This window comes from Macaca nemestrina, chromosome 9 (genome assembly GCF_043159975.1).
Source record: "Macaca nemestrina isolate mMacNem1 chromosome 9, mMacNem.hap1, whole genome shotgun sequence".
Taxonomy (NCBI): Eukaryota; Metazoa; Chordata; class Mammalia; order Primates; family Cercopithecidae; genus Macaca; species Macaca nemestrina.
Window position 1 is genome coordinate 95,687,723 of NC_092133.1, and position 18,984 is coordinate 95,706,706.

The 18,984-nt window shown below is 40.7% G+C and overlaps 1 protein-coding gene across 1 annotated transcript in view; it reads right to left on the reverse strand.

Moving 5' to 3' along the window:
• LOC139356001 (uncharacterized) overlaps window positions 1–7,483 on the reverse strand; it is a 59,909-nt gene extending 52,426 nt beyond the window's left edge. The window contains exons 1-4 of the mRNA XM_071068730.1: window positions 7,317–7,483; window positions 7,123–7,175; window positions 6,373–6,516; window positions 1,732–1,798 (exon numbers count right to left, since the gene is read on the reverse strand). Coding sequence (XP_070924831.1) covers window positions 1,732–1,798; window positions 6,373–6,516; window positions 7,123–7,175; window positions 7,317–7,483 — 431 coding nt within the window. The remainder of the gene's footprint in view (window positions 1–1,731; window positions 1,799–6,372; window positions 6,517–7,122; window positions 7,176–7,316) is intronic.
• Between the last annotated feature and the right edge of the window lie 11,501 nt (window positions 7,484–18,984).

The window sequence follows — 18,984 nt, forward strand, 5'->3', positions numbered from 1 at the left end:
ACAGGTATTTGTACACCCGTTTAATAGCAGCATTATTCACAGTGGCCAAAAGGTAGAACCAGCCCTATGCCCATCGGTAGGTGAATAGATAAAGAAAATGTAATATACACATACGCAGAATATTATTCAGGCATTTAAAAAAAAAAAAAACTCACCAGGTTCAGCAGCTTACACCTGTAATCCTAGCACTTTGGGAGGTCAAGGCGGGCTGGTCGCTTAAGCACAGAATTTTGAGACCAGCCTGGGCAACACGGCAAGACCTCACTTCTACAAATAAAATTTTTTTTTTTAAAAAAGGAAATTCTGATAGTGTTACGAGCCTTGACAGCATTATGCTAAGTGAAATAAGCCAGACACAAAAGGACAAATATTGTACAAGTCCACTTATATAAGGTATTTAGAATAAACAAATTCATAAACAGAAAATAGAATAGTAATTGCCAGGGGCCAGGAGGAGGGTTCAATGGGGAGCTATTGCTTATGGGGTACAGAGCTGCAGTTTAGAATGATGACAAAGCTCTGGAGATGGAGAGTGGTGATGGCTAACAATGCGGATGTGCTTAAAACACCAGGGACCTGTGTGCCCTTAAAAATGGTTAAGTGTTATTTTGTATTATGTATATTTTATCAAAAAATAAAAACACCAAAACAGTACACCACATAAGGACGTACTAAGATGGCAAAATCTAAAGCAACTTTTTAAAACCCAGATAGTTTTTCTGTAAACAGCATACGAATTAAATGCTTATTAAAAATTTGCCCCTTTAATTTAGTTGAATTAATTCTACTTTCAGAGATTAAATAATTAAATACACTTAATTGGAAGCATAACTGAAAAGCTAAACACTGAATGCAGGAAGAGGAACTGTAAAAACACATCTATGTACATAAACTAATTGACTGACAACACTCGAGTATCCCTTAACTAAAGCCCCAGTATTACAGAGAAGATGGACAAGCACTTGAAAAGCTGTCAGCAGGAAACTGTTATACCTAAAAATGTCAATAAATCTGCATTAAAGAGAATGTTCTATTTTTCTATTATTAAAGGTTGTCACCTAGCGTTACCATCTGTTACCATGTGCACTGACTACTAGGCCAGATTTAGACATCAACAAGTAATGAAGCATACATACTTAGGAAGTTACAATTTATAATAAAAACTATGATCAGAAAAATAGTATTTGCATCATGAAGACCTTCAGTTACCACTTAGTTTTCATCCTCATAGGCTTTATTGATCAATATAGTAAAGAGGTATATTAACTCTTATAACTTAAAACAACTTGTTGCCTAGGAAAGCATACCAAAAAGAATCATCTTTTATTTCCAAGACAGGTGTTTTAAGAATAATATAATCTGTAAAAGAGAATAGACATACAACAGGCCAGGCATGGTGGCTCACGCCTGTAATCCCAGCACTTTGTGAGGCCAAGGCAGGCGAAATCACAAGGTCAGGAGATCGAGACCATCCTGGCCAACATGGTGAAACCCTGTCTCTACTAAAAATACAAAAATTAGCTGGGTGTGGTGGTGCGCGCCTGTAATCCCAGCTACTCAGGAGGCTGAGGCAGAAGAATCCCTTGAACCAGGGAGTCGGAGGTTGCAGTGAGCTGAGATCATGCCACTGCACTCCAGCCTGGTGATGGAACAAGACTCCATTTCGAGGAAAAAAATAAAAAATAAAAATACAACAAATACAGTAACACATAAAATCTCTTTTTCTTTTAACCTTCTGCTGGTCCTTCAGTTGCTGCTGGTACTGTTCCGTCATTGCCTTCTGAAGAATGATGGCTTCCTAAAAAGAAAATAAACATATAATAAACCAATAAAAACTCACAGTGAAAGACAAAAGAGAATCTAGATAACAATGCAATCATTTTTAAGATATAATAAACATGAAAAATGATTTTTTAACTCAATGGAAAAAATACTTTCTAATTCAGAAAAAATTATAACACTTCTATTTGGAAGCTAAAAAATATTATTTTAGAATACAAATACAGAGTAGACCAAAGTAGGTTTGTGGATTTAACATTAGTTACTGTAACTGTATGATAAAATTACTGGATATTGCAACCTGAAGAAGCACAATTATGCTTCAAGTACCATGCTCATCTGTCTCACTCACACATACACACACACACACACACACACACACACCCCGAAGTGTGAATGCTTGCTTTGCTCAGACACTTAATTAACTTTCTATAAATAAGTTCAGGGTTTGCTGTAGAATGCTTCCTGCTTTCCATTTTCACTATGGTGAAAGCTATGGAAACTCGCTCCCCATAATTTAATCAAAGTTGTACTTAAAGTAACTCATAAGTAAAAATTTAAGATCCTATCTTCAGTATCAAGAAAACATTTTAATCCGGGTAATATAATCTGCTTGCTTCTAAAAACTGGGACATAAAGCAATAGATCAGTTAGGCAGTCACATGGTAAACAGGTTTATCCTACTGGAGCAGAAGTTTATTCACAAATAGGAAAGAAAGAATCTAAGATTATCAGAGCTCCAGTAAGGATTAAGACCACAAGTTGCCCCTAGTATACATCCACTGTCCTTAAAGATCTGAGCTACTAACATGGAAAAGATTGAAAAACACTGCCTTCAAGTATAAATAAAAATGTATTACATTTCGGAAGAATACATTGCTTAGGGGGAAGGGAAGCAGATGCTCATCTATTTTGTCCTATCTATTGATAAATAAAGTCAGAAGCTGTACTAAAACTAAAATAAAAGTTATACATATATTTTCTCTTAATTTTTAAAGAGTAATGATTAGTCTGAAAAACTCATTTGGTGGTTACTGTTCTTGAATTAAAAGTGCCATACTGAGGTGAAATCTTTTTGGTTTTCAATACCTAGCTTTATTATGTCACAATTATCTTGGGATTCTTTTCAACTTACTGCATATTGTGAAAACTCACCTGAATTCAAAACTCTAGGTAAATCTACAAACATCTGTGAATCCATCTTTAATTAACTTCTAAAACACACTTTCTCTGCACACATTTCCTTTCTCTTTTTTTAACTTTAATATTTGGATTTAGGAAGCATTAAGTTCTTTGACTGTAAAGTCAAAGAAAAAAGAGATATGAGGTCAAAGGAATGATAGATAATAAAGAAGAGGCCGGTAATTAAAAAGTAAAATTTCAGTAAAGAATGACAGTTAAGATCGTTGTTCATGTTACTACCTGAACACCAAGGGTTTGGTCCAGGTCCTGCTGCTCACCAGACAGTAACTAGTCATTGAGGTGACAAGTATTACCAAGCAAGAAAGCTTTAACCTGGTGCTGCAGCCCAGGAGATAGGGGCTCAGTCTCAAATTTATCTCCCTGACTGACTAAAACTAGGGTCAGGAAAGAAATGTAATGTGTAAGAGAACAGAAATTAGAGAGGGGCAGGAGGCAGCTGGTGCTGAGATCTGATATTTTTCAGTTATTTGATACTTACTGAAGGTCTTTTTTTGAGGAGAGAACTCAGATAAAACAGATACAAGTTTCAAGGTTTAACAGCAGGGTCAACTCTTACGTTGATCCAAACAAAACCCTATCCATGGGACAACTGGGCCGGTGTCAATGTAAGCAATAATTCTATAGGTCCTTTTGTTTAAAATCTGAACAATTAAATTTATATTATATGCTAAACATAAGGAAAATACATCTTATGTACTCAAGGCCAGAAGAGAGAGAAGTAAAACCTACTACTAATAGCCTATGAGTGTCAAGTTTGGGAACACTATAAAAAATTACAAAAAAGTAATAAATGCATAAAAGTTACAAATTAACAAGTGCTATTTCAGAATTCTTCTAAATACTAAGTACATGAACTTACTAATATTTGCATTACTAACCACACAATAAGAACCCGACTTCTGACTATTCTGAGATAAGGTATAAATGTGTACCTTTACCTTAAATGGGAAAGTGTGTCTTGTACCCACTTTGAGATTCGTGAAAGGGAAAACTGATTTGAAAAATGTTTGCTTGTCAAGTTCATTTATATGTTAAGAAAAGGTCAATACAATTTTTCCTTTTCAATGTAGAAAAGTAATACATAATACTATAGTTATAAATACTAAAACACAGTCTGTGGAATACAAGAAAACATTAAATACAAACACTATGTAGGAAAATGGAGGTAAAAAGATGATACCTTGCAAAGACTTCAGTAGAAGATTTTTATCAATGTCATCGCTTCAAAAGGGCATGTTTTAGGATACAAAGATAATACTTCAACAGTAACCCTCCCTCCCCAGGCTAGAGGCAGTGACTTATGCCTGCAATTCCAGCACTTTGGGAGGCCAAGACAGGCAGATCACTTGAGGTCTGGAGTTCGAGACAGACCTGGCCAACAGAGTGATACCCCATCTCTACCAAAAAATACAAAAATTAGCTAGGTGTAGTGGCATGCACTTATGTAGTCTCAGCTACTCGGAAGGCTGAGGCAAAAGAATCCCTTCAACCTGAAAGGCGGAGGTTGCAGTAAGCCCAGATTGCACCACTGCACTCCAGCTTGGGCGACAGAGTGAGAATCTGTTTAAAAAAAAAAAAAAGTCATGTTTACATAGAGTTAGGCTGCACAGCTCACTCTCTTAACCATCCTGTAATTCTGCCCACTCTATGCTATGCTCAGTCACTGACGCACTTGTTTGGTAGCTCCCTTAGAGCTTAGAACCTAGGTTTTATGTCCTGCTCTACAGCTATATAATTTAACAATTTTCCTCTTGAGTTTGTTGGATTCTAAACCTATATATAACAAATCTTATTAATAGTACTGAATCTTAAAGGAGGCTGTGATGTCTTTAGTCCCTAGAAATATTAAACAACCTATAAACAAACGACTATATGAGAGTAAACAATCCAAATTTCTACATGCTTTAAAAACACTGAGGCAATGTACTGAGAAACACACCTAAGAAACTGCAACCAATCTACTCTGGACAAAAATTTAGACACTGTCTCTTCAAAATAAGCTATCTGGTGGTACTTATGCATATTCTTACATATAGCAACAGTATTTTACATGCCATAACCTTAAAAATAATTTTAAAAGTGTCAAAATTATAAGCCTTAATCCATCTCTGTGGGCTTGAAAAATGATACAATATACATTTGTTTCTTTAAAGTATTCAATAAAATGCATAAACTTCTAGAGCAATCACTGAAAAAAGGGTTCATACTAAAGGTTGTAATACTAGGAAAGAGGGCTCAGTACTGCAGGTTCTTAAAGGCAAAAGTTAATAAAGCCTTGCTTTTGGTTGTGAATCCTGGCCTTAAAACATTATTCCATGATCTCCCCTTCCTTTTCCTATTGTAAAGATGTGGTGACAAACCAGGTTTGCTCATGCAGATAATAATCTTGAAAACAGTGGCAGAGAAATAACATGAAGGGAATATAGTTTACTTAATGACCTCCTAAATTGGAACTTATTACCCCATGCCTCTTGCATATCTCCAGACTAATATAAAAGAGGTATGAAATGGCTGTTTCCTACCAGTATTTTATTTGATGCTTCATTTTTTTTTTTAATTACTTGTATAACTACCTACAATGCGTTAACAGGAACAGGAAAGCATAGCTATTCAAGTAACTAAATAATTATATAAATCTCTAAGACATAGTAATGGACCAATTATTTTTAAAGTACAACACACTGACAAGTAGTTTATTTTTAACTCAGTTTTGGTTTGTTGTTAATGCCATTGCTTGGGAAAAAGCAAACAAAAGCAGGAGGAGGTGAAGGAGAAACAAGAATAGAAACAAGAAATAGAACCAGCAGCATAAGCAAGTAAAGAGGAACGAGATGATGATGATGATGAGAATAAAACAGACTGGAAGAAAGGAAAAAGAACAGGTGAGGGAACCAGAAGGCCTATTATGATACCTTTTTTCCCCTCCTTGATTCATGAAAACTGAAAAAGTTCAAGACTTTTTTACAACAACAACAAAAAAAAACAAGCAAAAAGATACACAATCACCCCCTAAATTTTGTTAAGACTGAGATAATGCTCCATTCACGTCTGGCTCAGGTGCCAGCAGAAGGAAGGGACCCTCCAGATTCTACAGAAGAAGGGGGAGGACTCCTCCTTGCCCTGACGGCACCTCCACTGCTACCACCGAGGCCCACGGCACAGCACCCACAGCTTCCTACCCATGCCAGGCCAGGTGGCTCCGCAGCGCTCCTACTCCCACTTCCCAGGACCCCAGACTTGCGGCTGCTGCCACCACTAGGGCCAATGCCAATACAACCACCGCTGCTGTCGCCCTTGATGCACTGGCGCTCCCTACAAGGCTCTTACCACCTGGCCACAGCCACAGCCCTGCCCCCCAACCTGGCCACAGACGGCGGCCCTCCTACCTACTCCTCCAAAGCACCAGCCACCGCAGCGAAGCCAGCCGCCACGTCCCAGGCTCCAGGCTCCAGGCTCCAGCCTTCACTTTCCAGCGTGTGGCAGGTTGTTCCTCCTTCTGGCACGGAGCAGCTGAGCCAACAAAGTCAGAAAAGCCTAGAACATGATGCAGGGAGTGGTAACGTTAGAGCCTAACCTCGTCATAGTGGCCACTGGGTGGCAGTGACAGGTTTCAGTTAACTGGAGACTCCACAGTGGCCTGCTCCCCATCCACAGGAGCCGTTGGGCCCACCGGGGCTGCGGCTCTTCGGCGAGCAAGAACAGCAAAACTCACACCCAGCCACCACCACCCCGCCTGCCCTGTCCCCCCCTCCCCGCAACCCCCGCCCAATCCGAGTGCCAGTTTCCGTTCCTAACGCCTCCACCCACAGGGCCCTGTCCCCCCACGACGCCTGCTACTCCGTGTCCAGGGATCCCAGGTTGTCTCAACACAGAGCAAGAGGACGCAGACCCGGGAACCATGACGGGTGTCGGGGCCCTGCCATGCTCATGATTCCCATGGAAACGCTGTGCCCCCACCGGGCTAAATCAGGAGCAGTAGAAAGTCTCCCTCTAGATTCTGGAGCCTGGCTCCTTCCTTAGAGGTCACCGCTGTGGCAGTCACCTTTGCCACCACCAGCAGTGTAGCCCTCGATAGTGTCCCGAACACCCCCACACTCCCAGGAAGTGTAACCACCGATAGCGCCCCCAACCCGTCCTCACCTCGAGCACCCAACAGCGACCCCAAACCGCCCCCATACCGGAAGAAATGACGCCTAGAACAGCGCCCCAACCCGCCCTCCGTCCCCGAGCACCACAGCCCTGGATAGCACCCCAACCCCCTCCCAGCTGCAGGCAGTGATGCCCGGAATAGCGCCCCCACGCAGTGGGCAGTGCAGTTGAGGATACGCACCTACCGTGGCCGCCTTTCTACCACTCCGGCAGCTGTGCCGTCTCTGTTGCAGCCACCAGCCTCAGCGAGGCGAGCCGCTGTGCCACAGGCTCCGGCCCCCAGCTTGCGTCCGCGGAAACCACCTTCTCCTCCCGCTATAGCACCGTACAGAGCCAGCCGCTGGTCCGCCATCTTACTGCTCCGGCTGCACTCCAGTCTCTGTCGTCGCCACCAATGTTCTGATTGGATGAAAGAAAACCTCTAGGCTTATTCTGATTGGGCTTTCCTATCATGTTCTGATTGGTTAGCCTAAGGCTTGCTCTCATCCAATCAGAACATGTAGTCCAGGAACCTTGGTATATAAAGCCTGCTAAGCGGGAGTCAGCCTGTTCCAGGCTCTTTTGCTTCTGTGTGTTCTGCTGGTGTGTGCCCAGCTTAGAAGTGGGGAAGGGGCTGGGCATGGTGACTCATGCCTGTAATCCCAGCACTTTGGGAGGCCGAGGCCGGTGGATCACGAGGTCAAGTTTAAGACCAGCCTGGCCAAGATGGTGAAACCCCCGTCTCTGCTAAACATACAAAAATTAGCCGGGAGTGGTGCTCCTGTAGTCCCAGCTACTTGGGAGGCTGAAGCAGGAGAATCGCTTAAACCCAGGAGGCGGAGGTTGTAGTGAGCCAAGATCGCGCCACTGCAGTCTAGCCCAGGTAACAGAGCAAGAATCCATCTTGGAGGAGAAAAAAAAAAAAAAAGAAAGGGGGAAAGAAAGAGCCACCTGCTGCATGCTGGAGGCTGTAGCCTACAGCTGCACAGCTGGGCTCACTGCAGTGAGTGGCAGTGATGCAGCATGGCAGGAGCAGTAGGATCTGGATGATTTCCAGCTTCATCCATGTCTCTGCAAAGGACATGAACTCATTCTTTTTTATGGCTGCATAGTAGTCCATGGTGTATATGTGCCACATTTTCTTTATACACCAAGCAATAAGATTTATCATCTGGGAGGCCAGGTGCAGTGGCTCACGCCTGTAATCCCAGCACTTTGGGAAGCCAAGGCAGGCAGATCATGAGGTCAGGAGCTCGAGACCAGCCTTACCAACACGCTGAAACCCCATCTCTACTAAAAATACAAAAAAAAAAAAATTAGCCAGGAGTGGTGGCGCGTGCCTGTATTCCCAGCTACTCAGGAGGCTGAGGCAGGAGAATCACTTGAACCCAGTAGGTGGAGATTGCAGTAACCTGAGAATGAGCCACTGCACTCCAGCCTGGGAGACAGAGGGAGACTCCCATCGCATAAATTAATTAATTAATTAATTAATTAAATTTATCATCTGGGGTATCAGGCGAGAGGACTAGCTAGGTTGGGTACATGGAATTAGAATTCCTGAATGAAGAAATTCAAAATTAAAGTTAAGAATATTATTGGTCTATATAGCATTTACAGAAAGGCCAAAGAGACAATATTCCAGACTATAGAGGTTAGAGAAAATCAAGTTATCTATCTTAAGAGCACATTTTGTATTTTGTTTTTTTTTTTTGAGACAGAGTCTTGCTCTGTCACCCAGACTGGAGTGCAGTGGCGTGATCTAGGCTCACTGCAAGCTCCACCTCCCAGGTTCATGCCATTCTCCTGCCTCAGCCTCCTGAGTAGCTGGGACCACATGTGCCCGCCACCTTGCTCGGCTAATTTTTTGTATTTTTAGTAGAGAAGGGTTTCACTGTGTTAGCCAGGATGGTCTCGATCTCCTGACCTTGTGATCCACCCGCCTCAGCCTCCCAAAGTGCTGGGATTACAGGCGTGAGCCACCGCGCCAAGCCCAGCCTCCTTTTCTTTCAATTTTGGCATAACACAGAACTCAGCAAAACTTTGACAGTAAATACTATTTACAATATTATTGTCTTCTCTATCTACTTGTTTATTTACTGAGAAAAAAATGTCAGCGTAATCACAGAAGCAACCTAATGAATAAACTACACCTTGATTATAAGAAAGAATGAAAATTGATTCATCCTTCTTGAATACAGAGTTTTAAAAATTCTTAAGTGAACTATGGCTTATTGAGTACATCACAATACTTTTCTGTTACAAAAACAAAGACAAATGACTGCTTTGGGGTTATTTCCCCAAATAGCTTCCATGGGTTTCTCCATCTGGTACATTGCAAAACTTCTTTTAACACCTAAGCCCTCAGGAGAATTTCACAGCCGCTTTGTAAATCCTGGAAGTTCAGGAAACTGCCAACACATGCTGACCATGCTAAGTCCCAGTCTCCTTGGAAAGGAGTCTTGATAGTAGTGGACTCTTCCTTGAGGAAGTCTCACATGGCAGAAAACCAAGCGACTGTAACACAGGGTCTAGTTGTGCAGTGATCTGCCTCGTTCACTGTCCCTGGGGTTCATTTTCCTCAGCTGGGCACACACAGAATTATGGCTTTCTTTGAACAGAGTTCTTTTGTATCATACGTACCTATGTTAGAGCCATTTGATTCCCTTCATTGTTGGTGGTCTCCAAGCATAAGAAGAATATTATAGGTCAGGCATGGTGGCTCATGTCTGCAACCCCAGCTCTTTGGGAGGCCAAGGAGGAAGGATCACCTGAGGCCACGAGTTCGAGACCAGCCTGGACAACACAGAGAGACCCCATCTCTACAAAAATTTTTAAAAATTAGTTGTACATGGTGGTGCATGCATGTAGTCCAAGCTACTTGGGAGACCGAGGCAGGAAGATCACCTGAGCCTGGGAGGTTGAGGCTGCAGTGAGCTATGATCACACCACTGCACTCCAGTCTGGGCAAGACAGTGAGCTCCTATCTCAAAACAACAACAGCCACAACAACAAAAACGTAAAAAGAATATATAAATGGGAGAATGTGTTCTTAGAACTCACCCACTCGAAACTCGAGGACATCAAATTGACAGTCTTGGTGACTTTCTAGGTAAAAAAATCTTCAAAATGATTATAAATAGATGATTTTTCCTGATTTGGATTGCTGAGAGTTCATTCACAGTTTAGGTTTGTCGAGTAATTCCTGACTCCATCATAGCCAGGAGAAGTAAAGTTTCCTTCAGAAGTGTTTGGAAGAGACCCACCACACACTAAGAAAACAGAAGGCAACAGAGAAAGTAGTAGTAAGATTCAGGCCACAACAGAAGAGATAAACAATACAGGAATAGTAACTAAAACATCAACATTACTGCTTTGATTTGTTTTTCTAGATGCAGTCAGGATTATGATTATGGGTAAAAGGCATGCAAATTATGGAAGTTTCTGCAAGTTTATAAAGGAAAAATGTGCAAAAATCAGTTCTCTATCTTCCTGTTGGTGTAGATTAGGTGGCTGGGGTTTGGCTCTGTATCAATAAGTTAAAATATTGAGGCCTACTGTTCATTAATATTTAATTTAGAGGAATACCCAAATATAATGGTGGCAGGTCCTAATGGCTTGATTAGCAATTCTCCACTTGATCTAATAATTTAATTTAAATCAAACAGATAATAGGACATTGACCTACCAATGAATTTGCCCCCTTTTAATAAAGTAATAGATGCTTCTTGTACCAATGAAATAATTTAGTGGTTTTTTTTTAATATTCACTTCCACTTCTAAATTTTAAAACCCTTAGGTAATAGCACCAATCCAGGAAATAGGAGGATATTTATAATTAGAGACCATATCTTGCTTAATTTTGAAATATTCTATATCAAATCAAACCTCCCATTTATTTTCACTGGAAATACGTGTGTGAATAGATGACTAGAAACAATAAAGCCTGTTCTGTCCCCAGCAAAATTAATTACTCTCCGAGACTAAGCTACCTTCTAGGAGGTAGATGCTCTCTTTCCGCACCAAATAATTGACCAAGGACTATGGGACAGGTCACCAATCCTCATGGTAACACGACTGAAACTGTGCTAGAAGTTCATCTAATGGCATTAAAGTTTTAAATTCACCACAGCAGTTTCTTCCTGAAATCAGAAAGCTTTTTTCTGTCTGCAGTAAGTTTTTGATCTGCTTATATGTGTTTGTCTTATGTCAAATATTTCAAGTGAACTTTGATCACTAAAGGGAAAATGGATGGCTCTGCTGCCATTGGCAGTAGCTGGGGGGCATCTGCAATGCACCTGATCAAAATGAGGTACATTTACAACATCCCACATTATCTGCATCTTCACTGGAGGTATAAGAAGCAGTGAAGCCTCCATATGGCCTGGATCCATCCATGTGAAAAAAAATGACTTTCATTGTGTTTCCTGAAGATTTAATCTCACTGCTTACATTCACACTACTACACAGTTTCTCTAGCTGGGGTGAGTTACTTCTAATGCCATTGAATACCTTTGGGAAAGAGTTTAACCTTTAGACACACAATCCATCTTACTGCATATTTCCTAGGAGGTGATATTCCCAGCCCAGACCCACTTCCTTCTATGGGAACCCTGCCCTAAAATGAATGATCTAACAATGCAGGTTTCCATCCCAGTGCCACAAGCCACTATGTTACCCTGAACACATTTTGTGACCTCAGGATGATTTCACTAGAGTGAAAGTATTGCAGTAATGCCTTCCTGCCATGGGGTGATAGATTAAAAGCTGCTGTACACTTTGGAACTAGAAGCCGAGCTCCCAATGTAACGGAAGATAAGCCATCATGCTTACAATGTGGTGTGCAGAGCTCACTGATGGGCAGTTTTTCTTAACAATGCATCAGGACTTTTGTTATTTGGAAAGGAAGCTTAAATGTTAGTTTCTGATGATTCGATGTATATAATGAAGCAGATATTTTTATATATTTTAATTTTTGTTTATTTTTTGAGATGCGGTTTTGCTCTTGTTGCCCAGGCTGGAGTGCAATGGCATGATCTCGGCTCAGCTCGCTGCAACCTCTGCCTCCCAGGTTCAAGCGATTCTCCTGCCTCACCCTCCCAAGTAGCTGGGATTACAGGCATGCACCACTGTGCCCAGCTAATTTTGTATTTTTAGTAGAGACGGGGTTTCATCATGTTGGTCAGGCTGGTCTCGAACTCCTGACCTCAGGTGATCCACCTGCTTCGGCCTCCCAAAGTGCTTGGATTACAGGTGTGAGCCACCATGCCCGGCAAGCAGATATTTTTTAATACCTTGAAAAGTAATTTGAAAAATTAATCTCCATATGCAATTAAACATAATAGTTCTTTCCTCGTTAGTTATGGATTCAAAGCTTCAATTTTCTTATTTGAATTTTTAAGAATGAATTATTATTGACTCCAAAATATTAAATAATAACTGTAGTCATTCACATAGTTACAATAATTGGCAAACTATTGTTCCAATGCTATACAAAATAAAAAAAATTTACATGAAATAACTAAACAATAATTCATTAAGTGATTAATATTCCAGTGTTTAAAAGGATTTGAATGACTCGAGATTAGAAATAATGACTCAGACTATGGCACTAAAAGTTATGCAGTAGGAGAATGCACTCCACAACAAAAGATGTCAGCTTTTAAATTTTACTATAATTAATTAAATTTAGCTCTCTGGGGCTTCTGGTCTAAAGTGTCTTCTGGCTCACTAGACCAGAAGAAGAGTTTGCTATCATTTACTGAGCAGACAAAAATACCAGTCTTTGCTCATCATCTACTCAGCCTGTCTTATCCAATCAGCACAATACCCTCCCGGGCAGATAATAGTATCCCTGTTTTCCAGATTAAGATACCAGAATTCAGAAAGATGATGTAATTTGCTGAAGTTCAAATAACTAGCAATAATAGAACTGGGATTCAAACCATCCTTCTGATTCCCAACCATGAAGTAGTGTATAAAGAAACAGATGAGGACAAATATTTCTATAATGCTGAATACAGGAATGGGCATCACATTGCTAAAATCAAAAGAGATTAGAACCAACTATAAGGTTAACGGGACATGTTGGAAACCATGATCAATAGCGTTATCCTGCCTCTGAGTCTGCCTTTGGCATAGAATCACAATGACTGAACATGTTATCGTCATCCATTTATCAGAGTTCTGCTCTTAGAAGCAACCAGAATGCAATTCTCATCATTCTCCTCTAATCCCTTTTGTACTCAGAAACTACAGTTCTCAGAATACAAATGGATAGGAAGTAGGCATGTGAGATTTAGGACAGGCTATAAAATTTGCTATAAGCAGGGACAAAATCAGATACAGGTAGTATTGTAGGATGCACCAGGTGGCATAGCTTTTCATTTTCTCTGTCTGTAAGAGTCAGATAGGCAGGTGGGTTTGGAGAAATTTTAGTCTCAGACCAGCTGGATAAGGCATTAGCCAGGAAGCAGTGCAATAAAAGTTAAAACTGCCTCCTCTGCACCGGCAGATCTTCTTTCTTCTTCACTCTTTTCTCTCTTTTTTTCTTCTCCTTCTTCTTTTCTCTTTCTCCCTCTCCTTCTCAATCTCCTCCTCCTTCTCTTTCTCCTTCTTCTTCTCCTTTTCTTCCTTTTCTCCTTCTCCTTCTTCTTTTTTTCTCCTTCCCCTTCTCCCTCTGTCTCCTTCTCCCTCTCCTTCTCCCTCTTGTTCTTCTCCCCCTTCTCCCCCTCCTTCTCGTCCTCCTTCTCCTTCTTCTCCCCCTTTCATCTTTCTTCTCCCTCTTTTTGGCAAGTTCTCAATCAAATAGAGTGGGGGCAAAGGCCAACCCACATGCCCTTGTTTGGAGCAGAGTAAAGAGGAACCAAAATAAACATTGAACAGATAAAATATATTATAGAAAAAGGAATGTGGGCATTATACTAAAGATTCAGAAAAAAAATTAATTCTGAAAGTGATTCCTTGCTGGAGTTTTAACCTCCCCAAGAGAAAAGACCTGTGGATATGACATTTGTAGGTTTCCCTGCTTAAAGAGTCAGGGCACCCTCGTGCATACAGAGATGCCAGTCATCCTGTCAGTAATTCATTCTTAAATATGAATGAACAGCCAAGGATCAGCAGACATTTAGGGAATTGACTATTGTAAAAGGTAGAGACCAATATGAGTAAACAGGAGATAGGAACATGAAGAAAACTGACCCCACATAAGCAACACAAAACTTCAAAGTTACTATTAATATATTCATGTACATATTAATATAGTGAACATATAAAATATTTAAATATATATTTTTCAAAGAACGACGGTAAAATAAAGATAATTTCAGGTATATCATTTCTGAAAAAATGTATTGCCCTTGCCCTTGTCCTTGGGGAGCTACAAGAGGGTATGCCTCACCAAAAGAGGAAATTAATCAAGAAAGGGACTTGCATAGCATCACAAAGCCAGCTTTCTAGCCCAGGAGCAGAATGAAGGAACTTGCAAATCTGAAGACAAAGGGAAATTCTGAAATGACAGCCAGCATCAGGTTTGCAGCTGATGGACAAAGACTGAAGGAAGGATATTACTGAGGAAAAGAAATGGAACTGATATGTTTTACTACAGAAGGTGAAGATGCACACCCAGGGTGGAAAGGGTGTGGAAGAATTAGTGATCAATGCGTAAAACCCAAGAAAATATAAAGAGGACACAATTATTATTACTCCTTGGGAAAACAAAAGCAAGTGTTGCCATAGTACACTACTTGGCTCAGTCATGAATGGTATTTACATGATCATGGTAATGTCAACTGAATGACAATTTAAGCAAAAGCTGTGACATACGTATTTTGGGAGACATTTGGGAGATTATATAAACTGTACGTACTTCATGTGCATTTGTGGTGGCAGAGGGCTAATGCTAATCTTCCAGAGTAGGATGTGGATAGATAATGTCCAAAAAAAGCAAAGAGTAGTAGAATAGGAATATTATTTAGAAACAATGACATAAAATCCACCAGCAGTAGCTGCAAGAGTTATAAGTTGATAATTAAGGGATAAGGAGATAACAAGTAAGATCTGCTTTGGAATTTGTGGTTGTGGCTACAGCTGTTATCTTTATTTGAGTTCTAAAACTATGAATGTTCATATTCTCTTTCCTAAAGGACATGTGAATACTCCGCCTGTAAAATTCCTAATAACCATTATATTCGTATGATTTAAACTACGAAAATAATTTCAAAGGTAAAAAACAACTGTTATTTATTTTTTGAACTCTCCAAATATTACTCAATAAGCATCCATTATATTTATAACCAGAAAAACAGACTAAAATTAGAATTCAAGTGGATTTATATCACATGATTACAAGTATATAAAATATGCTTTGCCAAGAAGAGATGAGAAAACGCATCAAAATATGGTATAGTGGGAGTGGTTAGTATTTTTTTCTACTTCATCTTTGTTTATATATATTCAATCAATAATAGGAAACAAAGTTTCTTTATAATAAACAACCTTAGTCCAAAATTTCCTGGCTCTCAAACAAAAGAAAACACACTTGGTTTCTTATTTTCAAGATCTGAAAGACAACAGTTCAGTCCTTCAGATATTAGAACTTGGAAATAAAATCTGAAGGTTGAATGAGATCATTTTAGGGCAATACAAAGTGGTCATAAGATACAAATATATTTCATATTTTTGAAATTCACTACCCAACAGGAGACAATTAAACTGAAAGCAAAAGTGGCTTCTTATTAAAGGGATAATGATAGTACCTCTACTATCCATTCATTCAACAAGTATTTATCTCTATTATGTACAGGCATTGGGGATTCAGTGAATCCCCAGCAGTGAATGAAACTATAGCTTGACCTCAAGGAGCTTACATTCTAGTGGGGGAAGCAGACAATAAACTGATGAACAAATCAAAATAATATATGGCAGCAGGTGTGAAATGCTGTAAAACAACATGGCAGAGAAGGGTCAGGCCAGGGTGGGGTCTGTAATATAAGGTACTTATACCACATGGATTAAAAGGCATTCAAGCAGAGACCTGAACGAAGTGAGGGTGTGGAGCAGGCCACCATCTGAGCAGGGGTATTCCAGATGAAGGCAACAGCTGGACAGGGAGAATCTCAGCACATTCAAGGAACGGAACGGAGGCCAGGTGGCTGGACCCCAGCAAGCAGAGAAGAGGTGAGTTTGAGATAAGGCAGACAGGTAGAAGAGGGAGGGGCAGCAGGTAATATCAGCCAGGTGGGCCACAGGTGCAATTTGGGATTTTCCTCTGAGTGAGATGAGAAGCCATTAGAGGATTTTCAAAGGGAGCAATATGATGTAATTGAGGTTTAAAACCATCACACGCTGCTGTGTTGAGAATGTTGGGAGATGAGAATGGAGGCAGGGGGACCAGGTGGAACTTGCTAAAATAATCCAAGTGAACAGTGGGGGTAGTAGTAGTAGGGATAATAAGTAGTTTGATTGTGGATATTTTTAAAGATACACCCAATGGGACTTGCCTAGAGATGCCATATAGGGTGTGAGAGGAAGTATTCCAAAATAGACATCAAGATTTTTGACCTTAGCAACCAGAAGTTTGGAATTACTTCCTGAGATAGTATATACTGCAGAAGGGGCAAGTTGGGGGGAGAAATGTGCTAATATTAATCCAGTCTACCTATCTACAGATACATATGTATGTATAGCACTTCACAGTTAACAATCTATTTGTTATTCACACTCAGGGATCTCATTTGCTTTCTTTCACTGCAGGAAGCTGAGAGTGCTGAAGGCACATCTGAAACCACTGGAGGTTGGCGACATAGAGGTCAGGTAGCAGTGCTCTCCCACCAGGAGTCCCTCTGCACCCCCGGAGAGAGCAACCATTATGCAGGATGACCCATCTGCTCAGAACTTTCGGTGGTGGCTTGTGCTGTGACTCTGGTCCCATTCACCTATGTGCTGCTTTAGGCTTAGCTTCCCACAGCCTCCCCAGTTTTGCCATTTGTCATTATCATTCACTCTTAAAATTTATTCTGACCCTGATGCATGGAGTGATAGCCGTTAGCCTCTTAAAACAACTTTTACAATTAGTTTGACAGTTTACTGTGTTTTGATCTCCCAACAATACTTAGAATTTGTCTGAGTTATAGTTGCATAGACGGCAATTTTCCTGACCTAGTTTTCTGACTATGATTTGTGGGTCAGTAAACTCCTTAAATGATGGAATATAACATCTCAGGCCGCAGGGAACACTTACTATCACATGCTCGTTGTTGCAGGATGGATGCGTGGCCGGCCTCAGGTTGTTAAACGTTAGGGTGATCCGCCTTCCCTCTGGGGTGGTGATTCTCCACTCGTAGATCCGGCCATGAGGATTTGGGTTCTGTTCGTTGGGAGAAGTAGATGTTCCAGCAGAGCCCTGAAGACCCCCACCACACTCTGATGTGAGGGGCAAAAAGCTAAGAAAACTTCCAATCAAATCGAAGTGTCTCTTTCCATCAGGGAAGCTCTCAAAATTCAGGTATTTAAAAATTATCCTTCTAGACAAAATTATTCTCTGTATTTATGTGGGTGACGATTTTAGTGAATATATACACTTATTTCCTATCTCTATTAATATTTAACCCTGGCTTCCATGGATGATAGTCCACAGACAGCAATTTAATTATCATCATGGCCCAAGAAATATGAGAGACCAATGAATACAATGAACTTAAGAATCAGGAAAAGTGGGTCAGGTGCAGTAGCTCACGCCTGTAATCCCAGCATTTTGGGAGCCCAAAGTGGGCAGATCACGAGGTCAGGAGTTCGAGACCAGCCTTACCAACATGGTTAAACCCCGTCTCTACTAAAAATACAAAAATTAGCCGGGTGTGGTAGTGGACACCTGTAACCCAGCTACTCAGGAGGCTGAGGCAGGAGAATCGCTTGAACCCGGGAAGAAGAGGTTGCAGTGAGCCAACATCGCACCATTGCACTCCAGCCTGGGTGACAGAACGAGACTCCATCTCAAGAAAAAAGAATCAGAGAAATAAGCTAGGAGTGGTGGCTCACGCCTGTAATCCCAACACTTTGGGAGGCCAAGGTAAGACCCCATCTTTACAAAAAAAATCAGGAAAATCAGAAGGTTAATGTAAGTATCCAGTTCTTCCAAACAAGATCTTTATTTCATCTGAGTTTGTTGGATTTGCAGTAATGCAAATTCTGAGTAACTACAGGACTTTCTTAAGGCAGGCACTGCAGTATAACTCTCATCCTCTTATTATATCTCTCGTGATACTAGTTATTTTCCCTTATAGCATTGATCACAGCTGTAATTTTTCGTTTATCACTGTGATTTTTGGTTAAGGTCCAAGAAGATAGGGGTCATGTTTTGTTTTGTTTTTCAAACTGTTGTAACACCAGTGCCTAGCACAGTGTCTGTCCAATGCAGGTGCTCAATGTTGTTTTGAATGAATCAATGAAATCACCTTCCATGCTGGATTCAAATCACAGTCTGAATCCTGAGACAGAGAGTCATCTGTGACAAACCTGACCACGGCAGTATTGCTACAAGTGTCTATGCTGTCAGGAATGGTGTTTGCACAGCATCTGCCCAAGATGCCTCCTGTGAGAGACAAATAATTAAATACATACGTCCAGGTGATTGATTTCTTTTAGTGTCTATTCGAAGTGTCCTGCGTGTACAAAGAAAATAATAAAAAACAAGACCTTGCCCGTGAAGAAACGTTAATCTCTGTCAAGAAAACAGGAAAACATGAGTGAAAATTAACATATTCAAATATATGAAGAAGTGAAAAAAAATGCAACCAGTTAGGGGAAGGATATCTCGGGACAATGAGGAAGGCTTGCTTATTTGGTTGAAAAAGTGCTCTGAGACAACAGAGTGACAAA